We start from the raw sequence: 17539 nt of genomic DNA on the forward strand, positions 1-17539 counted from the left end.
CATGCGCTAATAGTGTACATGTCACATCGGTAATGTATAATATGTGTAACGATTGTAACTTGTCATGAAGGGAAGAAGTGTTTTGTGGTGAAATTGCTTTTACGTAGCTAGCGTCTGTTTGTCCAAAAATGCTTGAGCAGATGCATTTGCTGTAAGCAATGTGATATGTATTATAATTTATTAAATCAAAAGATTTAGTTTAGTGAATTTCGATTTTTAATCCTCATTTGAACGATAGTGGTTATCTTTGCAGCATTTCAACTTTGTTTGGAACTGGAATGTTACACTGGTCAATCATAGACCTGGATTCATACTCCACCATAACCATAATCGTAGAAACCGACAAATACAAACGTGACACTCAACGGAAGAGTTTCGCCGTTTCCACAACCACTAGGGTCTACTCTTTTACTGTCGGATTTTCAAGATTTACGCGTATCCCAGTGGAGGACCAGTGCTTTCCTACTTTTGACTTCTTGTAGACTTGTACAAGGTCGTTCACATGAAAAATTCAAAGCCACGGCACTTTGATGTCTAGACGTACCAATGTTCGAACACACAGCGATGCAGCTTTTTATGCTTATTTTAGAATAAACGAAGGCAATCGAGATGGCGTTTTCATTAGATACCGAATTGAGCACCTGGATGAAATTCCAACTCAGGACAAGGTTGTCGCGACAGTATCAAGCTTTTCATCGTCGCACAATGTTCTGAGGTTATAATGCAGGCAATGACACTCTCCGGATTTTCACACCCACACTCAAACAAGAGGCTGATACAATTTCTAATCATCCATCACCATCCTGAAGAGAAGACAAGTGTAAGCAGAAAGCAAGCTTTGTACTCTGTCATTTCAGTGCAAGCATCCAACTGTACATATCCACACGAAAAACAACTATCATATCGATCTTGATTTTATTAGCATTCAACTAGCCGACGGAAACCCACCGATAGTGTCGAACACTCCTGCTTGTGAGCGGATTTCAAACTACTCCATGTTTCCAAGACTCAGTTAACGTTGGCCTCCATTTCCTAATAAAAAAAAACCAGGGTAACCGTGCTACTTTAGAAACAAACCCAAAAGTCCAACTCGGCGCCAGGTAATTGCACAAGAATCCAAAACCTATTTACACCAACTGGCCAACCAAGGACGCGGACAAAGTAACCCGCATCCAGCTAGACTATGCTAGAACAGCAGCAGAAAACACAGCAAGACGAAGAAATCATAGCCAAAAGTAAAAAAGACTTGATTATGATGTAAAAAGAACACTAGAATCAAACATCATATCAACAAGAAAATGCATTCGAACTTACCCAATTCGACCAAGAACAACTAAAACCCTTAATCGGTCTTAGTGCCACCGTTGACGTGGAAGATGAGCTGCAGCAGATAGAAGAGAATAATAAACACCACTGCGTGCACGATCACAGACGCTATGCTGGTCCGTTGATTAGTGATCTCAATAGGGCGGTCATCTCCAGGGATCTGCAAGAGCAGTCCTGGAGACAAGATCACAAACAATATGACTCCGATGATCAAAGCTGCCGCATCCACCATCTTGAAAACCTGGTTTCTTTCTCCGGGTTCTCTCAGTAACAACAACGGCAAGCTCGCCTGACTGAAATTGCTACTCAAGGGCAGAAAGACGAATTCTCCAAGGCTAGACACAGGGGAAAAAGTTGAGGTCGGGCCGGCAAAGAAAGAAAGGATAATTACATGAACACACAGAAGGTGGTTCGGCATGCACGGATGCCAGTTATCGAAGTGATGTATTAAAGACGTAGATGATGGGTGGCGCATTCGGATGGACCAATTCGGCCCACGCGTTAATTGTTTCGAATTTATTGTTGATCTTGGGCGCCGCTTCTCAAAACAGGGACCCGCTCTTATCACACTTTTCTTGCAGTGGTGAATCGCATCGGAACTACCGAAAGTACTTTAGGATTGTGCTGAATGTGGTAAAAGTTAGGAGAGGTAAGGGAGACATATTTAAGACTACACAGATAAGCTATTTGGTTGTATAGTTGTAGAAACATTGCGGTTTTGGGGATGGAGGCAGTTTACCCACAATGCATTGCACTCGAGGAAATTTTCTGACACACTGCACTGCATATGGTTACCAGCAATTACCGTCAGAGGCTCCAACCTCTTTTCTCGCTGCACAATGAATATTTACTTTTTCCATTCACACAGTCCCTGAAAGTATTGCGTGTGCTTAGAACCTTTGATGTAGCCATCAACCTAAGAAAACAAGTGAGACAATGACACATGCATATCCATGATTCTGGAGGATTAATGTAAGGTTGAGAAATGATCCACACGAAGACGATAGTTTGGAATAAACACCCAGATGTGGACCCACGAAGTAAATCATGCAATATGATGTAGAATGTAATGTACACATGCACAACTCCAATTTGGCTCACCTGCAATTCAAAAATATAAAAAAAAAAATAATGACTGCATTATTAGAAGCTAGGGACAGCACCTGCCAACCTCCACCATTCTAATTGGCAAACCACAAAACTACAGCTGCAGACTGTAAAGATGCAAATTTCTCATCAATATCTAAAGCTTGAAAATCATAAACAGCCGAAACAGCAGGTTCTTTACTCCACACAAATGACTGCGGTGAAGAAGGAGGCACTACGATTCCTTCTTCACTCTTGGATTCTGTCCAGATCTCGGCGGTTTGACGACTTTTCCCAGTAAAATAAGCGCAACTGGTAGCAATGTGCCCGAATAGTACACAGTTCTATACGCCGTAATGGTGTCATCAAAATATAAAACCTGCACAAAAAAAAGAAAATGAAAAACCGGGAAATTTTTTTAACAAAAAAAAAAGGCGTAAAACTAAAAACTTTTTAGTTCTGCCGAGTGTATATTAACGTGCTAAGCTTCTCACTGCTCCCAGGAAATTACGAGGAACGACAGGGCAGTGGAGACTCGTATCAATTGAATAAAAGCAACACTAACGCAATTTCAAATATGAGTAAAACCATCTAAACTCTACGACATCTACAGAGAGCCGGTAGTAACACATGTAAACCCTAAATCCTACACCTGATTCGAGATACTCACCAGGAAACCCATGACGGTCAAGTTGAGCACTAACACGGTGTAGAAGAAACCGAAAAAAGAACCAAGCTTCACTGCCAAGAAATTACTCTTGGGTATCGCTTGTTGCCATTTATATAACACTGCGGTGTCAAAATGTCAACACTACTGGATTAAAACCATCCACAAGGTACTTTTTAAAACAATAAAACAACCCAATCAACCATCGTAAAAGCCAGCCTCCAAAGACACCGCTGTAAAAATCACAAGTGTACCTCGAGCGCCAGCGATCATGAGCGCGCTGTTGACGAAGAAGAGTAAGTATCCAGTGTACAATCCCTGCATAAACGAGCGTCAACGTTAATTATTCGCTCAGTGTGTCTCACTATTGAATTAAAGCAGAGGGACAATCATTCAAGACGTTCCAAGTACACGACAAGCATTGCCGCGAGGGGAAAGTGTATGCACTTACATGCCAGATGGCGCTCACGACTTGTGTGGCGAGGAGCTGCCGGAAACCGGGTCTCCTCCCTTTCACCACCAATCTTTCATAGACATCTGTAATAAACGAAGCTAAGAAAACCACAAACTTCTCACCTCGAGTAATCGAAGGGGGAAAGCAATCCATACACGTCAACTCTCACGAAGCCCAAATAACATAACGGGCATTCAACAAAAAACTTCAATTGGTGAATGAGGATACAATGACGCAGCCACACGCTCACATGAATGTTCCAATACTTGGGAATCTCTGCTGCACTTGTAGCCAGCTCTACGTTGAGAATATCAACATTCTGTGCTCTAGAAAACTGTGGCTTCGACTCATCTGAGGATGCGGATTTGGTCCAGCCGCTGAATCCGAATCCGGAGATCATAACAGCGGCCTCGGATAAGGACCAAATGAAGTAGTATTTCCATCTCGCACCGAAACCGCACAGGATCTGGTAACCAACGCGGTGCCAGAACCCCCACTTCATGAAATCAGGTTCAGTCAAAAAGCTCAGAGGGAATGTTCCGGTGATATACATGTAAATGCCCATGCAAATAAAGGCCTTCACAACTACGAGAAACGTGGCTCCGTAAGGCTGTGGGGGCCGCTTCTCTGCCTTGGGGTCCCACAGACCTTTATCTTCTGTCCAGTCCATGTAATCTCTCAACTCAAACACTGGGCCAACCAAGATAGATCCACAATTGTAGCAATAACCAAGGTATGCAATGAAGGATGGGGGCTTCTCAAGGCGGTACTTCTTCTGGGCTTCCCGAAGGGAATCCCCGTCCTTGATCAACCCATCCTGGTAGTTAAAGGCTGCTGACGTGACCTTCAGCGTCAACACCATCATGGATCCTGGTCGATTCATCGCATTAAAACGTGTCACGGAGTCAGTAACCCTTAAATGAGGGTCAAGTCACATAACAATCTCTGACAAAACCTCATAATTCTTCTAGTTAGTGAAAGACTAACTAGAAGTTAAGGATCTTATCAGCGCCACAGCAGAGCATGGCTCAATAAATTTTGGCAGTTACTACCATTAGCAGTGCGGAAAGCAAAGACGCACCAGTATGGTCGATGCCGCCGCTTTTCCAAGCATCGCCACTCATGAACATTACGTGGCTGCAACACACTAAGCCATACTTATTCATCCGTCCAGTAGGCATAAACAAATCCATATACCCAAACGGAGGCTTTTTTCTTCTATTATGATTTAGAAGTGAAAAAATTCGTTGCGTTCAATGCCCTAGTGAATGCTTCAGATTATCCACCATCTTCAATACCTTAGAAAAACTTGCAATCAGAATTCCAGTTGGCTCTGAAAGTTCGCGCAGTGAGCCCGACGATGAATGTTCGGCGACAGACACTCACCGACAGGCACTCGCGATTTCTCACAAAAATCCTAGATTCGGAACCTTATGATATCCTCAATAAAAACAGACGACTTGATGTGCATTCAGGAGCTAACTTCCGACGCAAGCGATCGCTGACTTGATAACAAGCATAGATTGTCCGAACGCTTGAAATCAATCCGTGACATACCGGTGAGGCGGTGACAACTGTCGTACCGGTGAGGCGATTACACTATGAAACATTAGAAACAACAACGCATTTCACTTTGGTTCAGAGTATCAGACACTAATCAGAAACAATGCGGGTACTTACCAATACACAAGGAACCCGAAGGCGAAGATGGCAGAGACCACCCCGCACATCCTGCGATTGAGCATCATGGCTCCATAGCTCACGCAGATGGGGATCATCATATACAGGTTGGCCTCGTACCCAAACGCGCAATGCGCGAGAAAGGCACCACTGGCAGCCGCATAGAGGTGGCGTGCGGCCACTCCAGGGGCGAACCGCCACAGCCAACTAACGGGAATCGACGCCACGAACGACGCAAGGAACCAGAGCACGGGGACCCCAATGCCCAGTGTGCCCGCGACATCCTCCATCGTCACCATGGTGCACCCCGCACGTCAACCTACGATCCTAATCCCAATCCACCCACAGCAACCTGCCCATCAAAATCCAAGCGCGGTCATCCCACGGATCAAACGCACTAGAGCGAGCCAAGTGTGGATTCAATGCTTACCAGCTAGCTGTGAAGTTAGCGGAGCCTCCGGGCGAGAGGATTGCGTCGCCCCGGGGTCGAGAGTGCTGGTGGCGAACTGCCAAGTGACCAGTGTTAGGGCTTCGGGAGGGAGAGGTAGGGGATTTGACGGAGTGGGAAGCTCTGACAGCCTCTGATCGACGAGGCTACCCGAATCTTCTCGTGTTGCTTATGAGCGACGCATCGACGCAGTCCCTGTGGTTCGTTCGCTCCCTTGCTCCCTCGCTCGCTCGCAACCTGGGGCCCTGCAGGCCCGTGGCACGCTCCTGCTGCCTGTCACGCGGCCTCGCATCCCCTCTCCCACTCCCATTGCTTCTCCTCCTCCCATGCCTCCTTGTACTGAAGCCATGGCTTTACAGCTTACATCCCCCTCGCCCCACTTCACAATTAATTATGTCCCCATTACAGTTACTTGGTGTGGGAACATTCACTCTGACTCTGATTATTGCACTTTGTGCGGTAAGTGCCCGGTACAGGAGAATGGTACTTAGGTCTATTTTCATGGTGAAAAACTTGTGGCTCTATTTGGGGGTGGTATGGATGTGGAAGTTTCTGTGTAAGCACTTGGTGAATTTGAAGAAAACATGATCATTGCAGTGACTCTATTTGAAGTGAATAAAGAAAAGCAAGAGCGAGGTATTATACCTCGAGGAGCTACGTCGTACGTTGTGGTGGGCCCTATTATTCTGGCGGTACCAAAGTGCTACTGGCTGGATGATCTCAGGTGTTTTTAGGTGTCAAGAGGTGCGGCCCCGAGGGTGCCTACCTCTTAGCAAGGATTGTTCGATGGTAAAAATCAACATCCCCTCCCAATCCTTGCGCACAAAGCGTGTGAGATGGCATGTAGTAACGCTAGGACAAAAATGAGAGGAGCGGTGACATTCCTTCGTTACTTCCATAGCATAGAACTGGAGGTGAAGGATTCACTAATTGTGATTCTGTGGGCGGTGTGCTTGTGTTTGCGCAGGTTGATCGACTATGTGGTGGAGCTCGTGACACCTTTGGTGCTGGAGATTGGACGTCATCATGGGGTGGAAGTTGAAGGACAGCCAGTAGATGAGATGGGAGAGGAAGGAATAGTAGGGAGTGATTCGAGGCATAGGAGTGATGTGATAAGAAAAGAAGGAGGTGAGAGGAGGGATTCAAGACAGTAGAGTGCGGGTGAACCATCGAGAAGTGTCACTTTGCTGACTCTTCCTCGAGGGGAAATGATTCATGGTACGTGTTGATCCCATCGCTTCCTGATGTTGTGGTGATGACCTCAATTTGGCCTTGTCTCCCACTATCGGCATCAGTCTTGTGGCGGCTTCGGCGCGTGAGTAGAAGGTGGAAGAAGTTCGTGAGAAGGACATTAGAATGGGAGGCTCTAGAAGTAGTTAGACTAGATGATAGAGGCTACAAATTGGCTGTGAAAGGTAGCTTATCTTGTGGTTCCCTGAATGAACGATTGAGCTTAGTGTGTCATTTTCTTCAATTTTGCTTGATCATGGGTGACGGAGTGGATTGCCCTTCTTGTATTGATTATCTATCTCCTGGGGTGGTGGAGCTCGATGACGAATAAAGATTGTTGAGTTCACTAGAAAGGAGTCATTTTCTGGAGCATATGCCTAGCTGTTCTTTGAGCTTGTTAAAGCAAATTCTCCCCAAAGGTTTTGTTAACATGTCTGCTGGATTGTTAGTGCTTGGTATGTGCAGTAGTTTGATTTTATTGTTATTAACCTTTTCTCTTGTGAAGTGGTAATGAACTTCGATGCGCTTGGTTCTTGCATGCATAACTGGATTTGAGGCAATCTTCATTGTGCTCATGTTATCACAGTAAATGTTCAGAGCTCTTATTTCCCTTAACCCTAGTTCACGCAGGAGCTGCCGTAGCCAAGTCGCCTCCTTTGCTCCTTCGGCAAGGGATTTGTACTGCGCTTCCGCGGAGCTCAGTGCGACGGTCGGCTGTCTTCTGCTGCTCTAAGTAATTGGTGTACCTCCTACAGTGAAGATGTACGCTGAGGTGGAACGCCGTCCTTCGCTATCCCCTGCCCAGTCCTATTCGGTGTATCCTTCAACGGTATTTGGTACGTCGAGATTTGTTGTTCTGCGTAGGTATCGCAGTAGATGTCTTGCTGTCTCCATATGTGGTATTTGAGGGGGCTGCATTAATCGTGAGAGGGCATTCATGGTAAAGGCTATTGGTGAGGTAGAGAATCTTGTCGATTATCTGCCTATACAAGGTGGCGTCCGCTTGCTCTTCATGCATTTCGGTCGTCAGCTTGCAAGCTTCGTGCATAGGAGTCGCTGCGGGTTTAGAGTGCTCCATCCCGAATTGATGGAGCATTTTTTTGACGAAGGTTGTCTGATCCATCAGGATATCTTGGCTAGTTGGGAGGAATTCCACCTGGAGATAGGTGTTGAGTAGTCCAAGGTCGCTCATTTCGTAGGATTTATTAACTCCTTTCTAATTTGATCGATCATGCTGTCATCATTGCCCATGATCAGTAGATCGTCCACGAAGAGTAGAAGCAACGTAGTTTTGTCTCCTTCGAGCTTGTAGTAGAGGTTGCCCTCGGCTTCGCTTTTGTGAAGCCCGAGGAAGAGAAGTAGTTCGTCGATTGTGTCATTCCAAGCTATTGCTCCCTGCTTCAAACTGTATAGTGCTTTTCTGAGAATGCTAACTTTGTCTTCTTGACCTTAAACTTCGAACCCGCGTGGTTGTTCCATGAACACCATTTCCTTAAGGAAGCTGTAGAGGAATGCAGTCTTAACGTCAAGTTGGAGCGTTTTCCAGTGCTTTCGTGCGGTATTGTTGATAACAAGGTACAATATGTTCCACTTAATGACGGGCGCAAACGTTTCATTGTAGTCTATGCCCTCTTGTTATTCGAAATCGCGCGCCACTAGTCTGGCTTTATAGATGGGTGGCGTGCCTTTTCTTACTGGTTTAATCTTGAATACCCACTTGGCAGTAATGGGTTTGTGCCCCGATGGTAATTCCACAAGTTCTGGGCTTTATTCTTAGCAACAAATTTGGGGGAGAACTTTGATGCTCTATCCTCTTTGGGTATGAAAACAAACGCATCGCAGCCAAATGCTTGTGGATGAGAAAATTTAGGCTTCTTACCTAAGAAGAGTTATTCTGGTGTGAGCCCGGCATTCGCGTTGATGGGGGAGTTGTTAACGAGGAAATTTGCGGTGTTCACGATTTCTGTCCAGAAGTTTGCAAGTAGCTTTGCTTGTTGTGACATGCTTCGAGCTGTATCGAGTACTATGCTGAGATTCCATTCTGTTCGAGGGTGTGCGTAGTTGTGAGTTGTCTTGCGATACCATTTTTTGAGCAAAAATCGTTGAACTGCTCAGAGAGGTATTCCCCTTCTCTATCCGTTCTCAACGTTTTTATTTTTTCTCCTGTTTGTTTCTCAAGAATTGCTTTGAATTCCTTGAATTTGGAGAGAGCGTCCAATTTATTCGTAAGGAAATAAATCCAAGATTTTTGTTAGAAGTCGTCTGTTAGGGTCACGAAGTAACAAACCTTTTTGATTCGGCCTGTGAGATATAGGAAGTGTAGCCTAGAGTTGTTGTCTCGTACGCCGTTTGCAATGGTGATCGGTTCGGGGTCTTTGGTGTCGATTAAGCATCGTTTGTCATCGAAGCACGCTAAGAGGCCATTATCTGCTAATTCATTGACAGATAGGAGGTTGCAGGTCATACTTGATACACATAGGATGTTTTTTATTGTCTTGTTTCAACCATCGTCCATCTCCATGTTGAGGCACTCTCTGCCTTGTACGGGATATGAGTGTCCACTAGCAGTTCGTACGGAAATAGTGTCAGTACCGTAGCGCATTTGGTGTAGTAGCTTCGGGTTCCGGGTGACATGCATTGTTGCTCCAGTGTCCAATATCCACATGTTGTCATCTAGTACTGTTGTGGTAAGTGCGAGTTCTGAAATCATGGCAATTGCATCTTCCTCTTCTCCTTCGCCGCTTGGAGCAGGTTTGTCTTTCTCTTCCCTGTTTTCTCTGATGATTTTCTTAATCATAGATTCGAATGCTTCATCTGTTAGGTCAGAGGATGAGTTTTCGTCGTTGTCTTGAGTAAATTGATGATGTATTGCATTAACATGGTGGTTAATGGTTGGGATTGCTGGTAGTACAGGTGCTTGCTGGCTGCACTCTCTTGCCTAGTGTCCCATTTAACTAAGTGCCCGCAGTATCCTTGTTTTGGACTCGGATTTGAGTTTTTGCCAATTGTTTTCTTGTAGGTGTTATCTTGGAACCTGCGCTTCTGGAACATCCTTCGAAGCTACAATACTAATGCATCTTCATCTGTGTTTGATCTTGTTCTTGGTTCTTGTTTCCCATAATTTGAGACAGCCTGCGAGGTCTTCAAAGGTTGGCATTTCGTGGAAGCCCGAGATGTTTGTTGTTGCTTTATTAGAGGTTGGAATGTAGTGTGCTGTTGGGTGTAGTTGGTGATTAGGTGTCAGTGTATTTGTGTGGGGTATTCTTTGGAAGATTTGTTGGAGGGGTTGGGCTTCTCCGTCTTGTTGGATGAGTTATATTACTTGAAAAAGAGAAGTTTTCTTTTGATACTTGGATGCTTACAAGTTTTATTTTATTTTTTATCATTGTTTGTTTCATTTTTATGGAGACAAATTAGGTGAGGTTTTCTTTCAAGCAATAGATTACGTTTTCATAAATATATAATCACTTCAATATACATCATTGCTTAATTCAGTTGTACTGTCTTCTTTTAATCTTTTATTTTAATTGTAAAAATTATACTTGTGTGATTGAAATGCCCATCAATGTTTGTGGATGTAGCTTTAATTGGTGCCAAGCTGTATTAGTTCATTTCTAAACTCAGGTAAAGTATATTTTTTAATTTAAAAAATAAATTTCTGTGTACACATATGTGTTCCTATGGTTTATGATAAACCTGTTCGATTTTTTGACATGTCAGTTGATATTAATAACCGAAAGTGTAATTGAGCTTACCATTTAGATTCAAAATACTTGATCACTAAATTTCATACAAAATTTCTTGATAAAACTTGGCCTTTATTAAAAACTACGGTGTTACCCATAGTTGCTGGACATTCTCGAGTACAGAAGCTAATACCTTCCTGCTACCTTTTCAAGTCAATGAAATTCATTGATACGTAAAAATTTCCATAATACACGAGCAAGATGATTCTTCAATAAAAGCCACGAAGATTGTTGACGATGACTACGATTACAACATAATGAGCACTTTCAACTCATGCTAAACTGAAAGGAACATTGCTGATACACACCAACGATCGCACTCTAAGTCAAAAACCACTCCTGCTCGATCATGAACCTAACTTATACTTCCCTTTTCAATATGATCGGCCGACAATCTCACTGACACAAATTTATTTCTCGATTCTCAAAAGGAAACTAAATACCCTCCCTTGCATTGACGATTGTAACGTGCTCTGAACCATCAATATGTCAGAAATCAAACTCCAATTCGTTGTCAAAACTCACTCCCGCAGAACCGAACAATTAATGCTTGAGCACACCTGCTCTAAAATTAACAACTACTAACAGCACTGTAAAAAACATCACATCTAAGGTGCGACAGTTATTTATATTTGTTTAACAAGATTCCTGCTCCACGACCATGTGCAACATTAACACTTCGTTTCGTAATAACTCATATGCTGGGAGACGAACAGCAACGGCAACCCACACGAATGGAATTGGTACTTACCAATGCCTAATTAGTCTAAGACAAACACTTTAAATAAACAGCACACATAATTCAAACTCAAATTCATCACCGCAGGCAATAAAATTCAATTCTCACTGAAATCTCTGCCAACTAACCGAACTGATTATCCGCATCGAAAACTCTAAAGTCGAAACAAATCAATAACATCGCCCTCCGCCAAACGAACAAAACCGCATACATAGCCATACGGATAAAACTCCGTTTCGACCAACAAATCCACGATGTACAGCTCCAAAATTTCACCTTGGTTCTACTCTCTCTACCAACTCCTATCACCCTGGACCCTCCATTTTGCATCACTATTGTGCTAATCGGTTCCACATCGATCTTATGTACACCACAAGCGACCACACAGCCAACCCTGCCGACACGTATAGCAGACTCACACCTGCTGCTCCCAGTGCGACTCCTCCCCTACAGTCCCACAACCCATGCTTACCAACACCAATACCACATCCGCACCATCAACAACGCTCGCATCACATCGCCACACAACCTCCCTCCACTCACCAGCATTCAAATTCACCCTCCCCTACATCCTCCAAACACATCACGTACCCGCCATCCCGCCCCGCCAGCAGCAACGTCAGAGCTACCATTTGTGCTGCTGTCTTCCATTTCCCCAAGCTGTTCACCGCCACCGCCTGCAACTCCACCTCTTCGTCAGTCTCGCACACTCGCCTTACCTCTCTCATCTTCCCATCGCCCGCACCCCATGCACAACCACACCACACTACCACCACCATCACCACAGCAACAACAAACTACCAACAACCCCATTGCCTTATCCCCCACCCACTGTTCACAACTCACGCTACCCCATCGCCCGCCATGTCTACCTGCCGAACGTCTCCGCCCTGAGATGCAGCCCACTCTCGCAGTGCCGACATCGTGATCTGCACATCCCACTCCCCACTCCGGTCATGTATCACCGCTTCCCCCATGCCTGTCACAAACACATCCCCCTCACCACCATTTCCCACTCGCCAAAATCAACACCCCCTTCATTCATCTCCATCCTCCCTCCCCCACCCGACCGCACCACCCACTTCAATTCCCGCCCTGCACCCCGCACCCACTCTACCCATCCACCAACCTCATGCACATTCCATCCGCCTCTCCCATTCCCTACTCCCATCCTCCCTCCTCCACACATCTCACTCCTGCAAGTACCTCGCGCCCGATGATCGTGATCGCTGGCACCGGAAGCAGCCAAGGCCCCACCTTCGCCAGCGCCGCTACGGGAGGTCTTGTGCACAGCAACACCAATGTGGTCGCCACCATCAGCTGCACCACCCCCCACCAACCTTGCTCACTGCACCATCCACATTCTCGCATCCCGTCTCTCCCATTTCTACCAATCCAACCCACTATCCCACTCTGCCTCCGTCTCCTCCCATTGCCCTTCACACGCTCCACACCGTGCCCTAACTCACGCCCACGCAACAGACACAACCCACCTTATCTGCAACCGGATCCAAGAAAGCCCCAAACTCCGAGCTCGACCCCATCTGCCACACCACACGCCACACGCACTGTCATTCCACCGCTTCATCCTCCCCCCACGCTACCACCTCCTCGCATCCACAACACCCACACGCACCACACCATCATCCACGATACCTTTCTCGCCAGATACCCGTCCAGCCAGTCCGTCACGGCTGCCACCACAAAGATGGTCGCCCCTGCCGTCGTCGCCCATTTTTCCTCACAATAAAACACTGCACCCAACCATCCACAATCAGCTCCGCACATCATATCCACCACAAGCTAACCCTAAACCTCCCCCCCTTCGCTGATTCCTTCCCGCCTGCCCACACCATTTCCATCCACCCCGTGCTTCCAAACCATTCTCCGCATTGCAACCCACCCGCATTTCAATCTCCCTCCCACCCTCATGCCACTCCTGCACCACTCCACATCCACTGCCGCAGGCCACCACCGTCGAACGCTCTCAGCATCTCGCAACCGTACCGCCACGCAATCAATCACCATGTCAGCACACACACACCAAACCAATCCATTGCGCGGTGGGAAGCCTACCAGCAAGCAACGCAGGCACCGCGGCCACTCGCGCCAACGTCAGAATCGTCGGCAGCGTCAGAAACTTCTTCTCCGATGACCCCACATAGCCGTCCCCGCTCCCCGCCTTCTCCCCATCCCCCTCGCACTCCTCCGACCCCACGCACCGAGTGCACAGATCGCGCACCTGCCTCACATTCCTCGCCACTCTCGCACCCCCATCCCCAGTCAGTGGCGGCATCACTGCGACGCCACGCGCATTTCCGCCCAACACCCACCCGCAATTCCCCGCCACCGCCCGCACTCCTCCCACTCCCTTCACCACCACCTCAGATCTACGCCGCGCACCAACCCGCCCAGTCGCGGCCGCGGCTCCATGCCTCCTGGAGCCTCCAGTTGCGGTGACGGTGGGCAGCACCAGCACCAGCAATGCGGGGGCACTGCAACAAACAAGACTCATGTCAACCCCACCTCCAATTCTCCACCACTCTCCCTCCTACCCACAAATCCCACCTCGCCGCCCACCCTCCCAGAAAATCTTTTACCGGCGCAATGGAGAATGGGATGATACAAGACAATACATGAATGAGAGAGAGAGATTGAGAGTGTAAGAGAGAGAGCGAGTGACGTTGATGGGTTTTGTTCTTCTGGTTGGGGGGAGGGTGCAGACAGAGTGTGGCACTGGATGGGAGAAGTGTGTTTGTTTATTTGCTCGTTTGTTACTTGTTTAAGGAGGGAAGGGAGAATGAATGGTAAGAAATCCTGGCAAGTTTGCTGCTGCGACGCAATGTGTGCGAAGATGGGTGCTCAGTAAATTTATTCCAGGCGCCGCAACAGGACAGTGAGCCTGGCTTCGGCATTCTAGTTAATAATAATAATAGGCTGTATTCTTTCTCCTACTGGCTCTGTCTCTCTCCTGCTCAAGCCACATGTAGCGCTGAAGATTGGTTTAGTTTCTTTTGTCTCTCATGTCATGTTGGGCTTTGCTTGAAAGGTCACTTTTGGGTATGTGCCATATAGAAATTTTGATAAGATTTTGGGATTGTGTAATGGCAATTAGATTTTGGTGACTCTTATGGATTGAGTTTGTGGATGTTTTTGAATTTTTTTTTTTGGAGAGTTGAAGTTGTATTACAATACAACACAACACAGTTAAGTCCTTGTAAGCTAGAGACTCTTTTGAAGTCGCATTAGATTATCTCCATGCAATCGCCTTGGTCAACTGTTCTGCTAGTGAAATGTTGAAAAGAAGGTGTAAATTTTAAGGCCTCTAATGTCATTTGAGGTGATTCCTGTGTCCAATGCCACCCTTTCAAATTTGGTAGCTTGATTTAATTTCTATTAAGAATCAATTGTTGATATTCACTCAATTTTGTGTCTTTTGTAAAGATTTGTATTATAGTTGGGTTTCAATATTGTTCCACACTATCAAGACTATCATTAGGACATTATATTAATATGCTCATCACAAGGATATATTTGTTGGTACACCTCTTATATCTTGTATTGCATATTTATGCAAAACAATTGTGAGTTATTTCTTCCTTCTTTATTTTTTTCTCCTACTTTTTAACTAAAAGTTGAGTGCATTGTTGATTAAATTGAAATAGACCATGCTAATGAATGTGAATTGATGAGGTTTTATGATACAATTTTCAATAGTCTTTAAAAACTAAGTGATACTCAAAGTTTTTCTACCTATTATCATTGGTTAGTTCAAAGCATATAGAACCCATGGTTTCTATATAGGCATACACATGACTATATAGAAGTTAGGGCATACAATAGCTTTGATAGAATATTCAAATCATGAACACTTGGCATCTTAAGAGTATTTTCTCTAGTATTTTTAGTTTGTTCCAATTGAATATATGCTCTGTTCTACTCCGGTAGAAGTTTGTTGCCCCTATATGCTCTGCTTTGCATAGTTGATGTTGTGGATATTATCTTCTATTTCAGGAGGTCATAGGATCAAGCAATTGGTTGATTTTTTAATAATTAGTTATAGTTCATTCATTGTTTTCCCAAATTATGTTTCAATCCACAATATAAATATATGATCATGTACAAATACATGTGTATATATATATATATATATATATATATACCAAATATTAAGTAACATAAAACTTTTAGTAGAATTTAAAGTACATATATTAAGAAAGTTAAAATAATTATATAATAGCAAGAAATTTCACTTACATTTAAAATATAAATAAATAAAAATTATAAATTAGTTGCTTGTGATAAAAATATGTATGATTCATTTCCAATTCTAATTTATTAATCAGCACCAAATGTTAGCTCTTGATTAACCAATGTTTGTTTAGCTAAATAATTATAAATTAGTTTGTTAATTAGAATTTATAGTTTATACGTTATTAATAATTATACTTAGTTAAATCACTAAAAAATCCAAAATTTATAATAAATTATAATTAATTAATTTTTAAAAATCATTAAAAGTATAAAATTATAAAAAATATAAAATAATTAAAATAAAATAGAATATAATAGAAATAAATTTAATTAAAATGATATAGAGATTATATAAATATAAAAGAAGTAAACTTTGTTGCATATCTAATTGCGTTATTTTTTGATAAGATAGAAAATAATGAAGAAGAATAAATATTAATATATCACATATTATATGAATTTTATGCACTTGTAATATATGTTTAATTATATTGTATTTTAATCTAAATAAAAAAAAACTAAAGATTTATAAACATTTTTTTTAGAAAAACACATATAATGTTGTCATTAACGTGGTCACTAGGCTATGTTCAAATGGTTGTTTTAAAAGACCCATATATGAAATCTTGTATCTGATTAGCTGAATCATCACCAAGTTGCTATGGCTCATGTTTATTTTAAACTCATCTAATTCTATAAGTTTGATGTTGCTATAAATATATAACATGAATTAACATGACATATTAAGCATATAATCTTAATCTAAGTATTTATATATGATTGAAATTATAGAATGCAAACAATATTAAAATAAAAATTAATATTTTTATGTAAATCTATTTAAAATTTATGTTCATCTTACTTTAATTTCATTATTTAAATTTTTATTGAAAAGCCAAAATCAGATAAATGATGATCTTGCATCAAAAACATAAATAAAATATTAAAATATTTAGTTTTATGATAATACTTTGTGAAGCCACTTCAGCTTTAGCTGGCATATTATAAATTAATTATTTAAAAAATAACATCTATATATTAAACTTAATATTCTAAATAGTAGATACATTTATGTAAGATATCAAGATGTTTATTATATATAAACAACTAAATACAAATTTATTTAAAATACTTGAAGAAGAATTTGAATTAATTGGTCATGAAAACTATTTGTATATTATCCATGAAGTTTACAACATGAATAATTTTATTTGCAATAGAAAATAATATCAATTCTAAATTATTTGGATATAAGATTTCAAAAGATGATCAGCAAATTTTTGAGGTTTGTAATTCTAACTATGAAATTAGAATGGTCTACAAGTCTTTAAATTTGCAAATATATAAGGTTTTACTTCAGGTTTTATGATTTCAAAAATATCTAAAAAAAATTGATTTTTTAAGGGAGATGAATTATTTATTTATTTTTAGATTTTTTTTAAAAAATGAGATGATTTATTTATTTATTTTTAGAAATTCAAGATAGCAAATACATGTAAAATAAGGAAAATATGCACCCATTGTGGTAACCATTGAGTGTTGCTAACTTGAATTTATTTTAATTCTCTAATCCTACAAATAGGCTATATAAGTTGCATGTATTTAGAACTATATAAAACTGTTAGTAGTATTATAGTAAACTACAATTAGAACAAATATTTGATATTAAAGATATATTTTTTAGGAATTTTATATCTTCTAACTAAGTTTTAGGATTATATATATATATATATATATATATATATATATATTTGGAGTATAAATCTCATAAAATTATTTTGTAGTTAAAAATAATTTCAATGTGACAATGATTACAAGTTAGTATAGACTAAAGTCACCTTGTATACGTCTTATTAATCCATATTTTATTTTTTTGGTTTAGCATAGATCTAAATAAATTCTACATGCT

The 17539-nt window shown here is 42.3% G+C and overlaps 3 protein-coding genes and 2 long non-coding RNA genes across 7 annotated transcripts; 2 read left to right on the forward strand and 3 right to left on the reverse strand.

The window, feature by feature from the left end:
* Nucleotides 1-821: 821 nt before the first annotated feature.
* LOC141045939 (uncharacterized) lies at nucleotides 822-1735 on the reverse strand. The gene is made up of 2 exons (XM_073537331.2): nucleotides 1315-1735; nucleotides 822-1032 (listed from the first exon to the last, which is right to left on the reverse strand). Exon 1 carries the CDS (start codon nucleotides 1556-1558, stop codon nucleotides 1343-1345), a length of 216 nt encoding a protein of 71 aa, XP_073393432.2. The 5' UTR covers nucleotides 1559-1735; the 3' UTR covers nucleotides 822-1032; nucleotides 1315-1342.
* A 619-nt stretch (nucleotides 1736-2354) lies between these two features.
* Nucleotides 2355-5725, reverse strand: LOC112288674 (lysophospholipid acyltransferase 1). Of its 2 annotated transcripts, none has more exons than XM_024533140.3 (8): nucleotides 5644-5725; nucleotides 5214-5540; nucleotides 4615-4670; nucleotides 3762-4403; nucleotides 3531-3616; nucleotides 3334-3397; nucleotides 3083-3201; nucleotides 2355-2791 (listed from the first exon to the last, which is right to left on the reverse strand). In XM_024533140.3, the coding sequence occupies exons 2-8, from the start codon at nucleotides 5510-5512 to the stop codon at nucleotides 2648-2650; spliced, it is 1410 nt and encodes a 469-aa protein (XP_024388908.1). In that variant the 5' UTR covers nucleotides 5513-5540; nucleotides 5644-5725; the 3' UTR covers nucleotides 2355-2647. The 2 variants fall into 2 exon arrangements, with proteins under 2 accessions (XP_024388908.1, XP_024388910.1); XM_024533142.3 differs by having other exon boundaries at nucleotides 5214-5565.
* A 118-nt stretch (nucleotides 5726-5843) lies between these two features.
* On the forward strand, nucleotides 5844-7244 carry LOC149988126 (uncharacterized). The gene is made up of 3 exons (XR_016505428.1): nucleotides 5844-6120; nucleotides 6259-6450; nucleotides 6629-7244. It is a non-coding gene; the product is annotated as an uncharacterized LOC149988126 (long non-coding RNA).
* A 268-nt stretch (nucleotides 7245-7512) lies between these two features.
* On the forward strand, nucleotides 7513-10240 carry LOC149988127 (uncharacterized). The gene is made up of 2 exons (XR_016505429.1): nucleotides 7513-7727; nucleotides 9911-10240. It is a non-coding gene; the product is annotated as an uncharacterized LOC149988127 (long non-coding RNA).
* Nucleotides 10241-11422: 1182 nt separating this feature from the next.
* LOC112288676 (CDP-diacylglycerol--glycerol-3-phosphate 3-phosphatidyltransferase 2) lies at nucleotides 11423-14005 on the reverse strand. Of its 2 annotated transcripts, none has more exons than XM_024533144.3 (7): nucleotides 13453-14005; nucleotides 13033-13130; nucleotides 12870-12920; nucleotides 12583-12696; nucleotides 12249-12305; nucleotides 11968-12104; nucleotides 11423-11823 (listed from the first exon to the last, which is right to left on the reverse strand). In XM_024533144.3, the coding sequence occupies exons 1-7, from the start codon at nucleotides 13889-13891 to the stop codon at nucleotides 11709-11711; spliced, it is 1011 nt and encodes a 336-aa protein (XP_024388912.1). In that variant the 5' UTR covers nucleotides 13892-14005; the 3' UTR covers nucleotides 11423-11708. The 2 variants fall into 2 exon arrangements, with proteins under 2 accessions (XP_024388912.1, XP_024388913.1); XM_024533145.3 differs by having other exon boundaries at nucleotides 11968-12053; nucleotides 13453-13999.
* Nucleotides 14006-17539: the final 3534 nt, after the last annotated feature.

The sequence above is a fragment of the Physcomitrium patens genome, chromosome 11 (genome assembly GCF_059467195.1).
Source record: "Physcomitrium patens ecotype Gransden chromosome 11, ASM5946719v1, whole genome shotgun sequence".
NCBI lineage: Eukaryota > Viridiplantae > Streptophyta > Bryopsida > Funariales > Funariaceae > Physcomitrium > Physcomitrium patens.

What these genes read in the sequence shown, in the direction of transcription:
- LOC141045939 (XM_073537331.2), bottom strand. Translation starts at nt 1,558, where the DNA reads ATGGTGGATGCGGCAGCTTTGATCATCGGAGTCATATTGTTTGTGATC.
- LOC112288674 (XM_024533140.3), bottom strand. Translation starts at nt 5,512, where the DNA reads ATGGTGACGATGGAGGATGTCGCGGGCACACTGGGCATTGGGGTCCCC. An exon ending in CGGCGGCATCGACCATACTG is followed by an intron (nt 4,404 to 4,614) that starts GTGCGTCTTTGC and finishes TGAATCGACCAG; the next exon opens with GATCCATGATGGTGTTGACG. An exon ending in GAGCGTGTGGCTGCGTCATT is followed by an intron (nt 3,617 to 3,761) that starts GTATCCTCATTC and finishes CGTTTATTACAG; the next exon opens with ATGTCTATGAAAGATTGGTG.
- LOC112288676 (XM_024533144.3), bottom strand. Translation starts at nt 13,891, where the DNA reads ATGAGTCTTGTTTGTTGCAGTGCCCCCGCATTGCTGGTGCTGGTGCTG. An exon ending in ACGGGTATCTGGCGAGAAAG is followed by an intron (nt 12,921 to 13,032) that starts GTATCGTGGATG and finishes GTGGTGTGGCAG; the next exon opens with ATGGGGTCGAGCTCGGAGTT. An exon ending in CTGGCGGGGCGGGATGGCGG is followed by an intron (nt 11,824 to 11,967) that starts GTACGTGATGTG and finishes GTGGGACTGTAG; the next exon opens with GGGAGGAGTCGCACTGGGAG.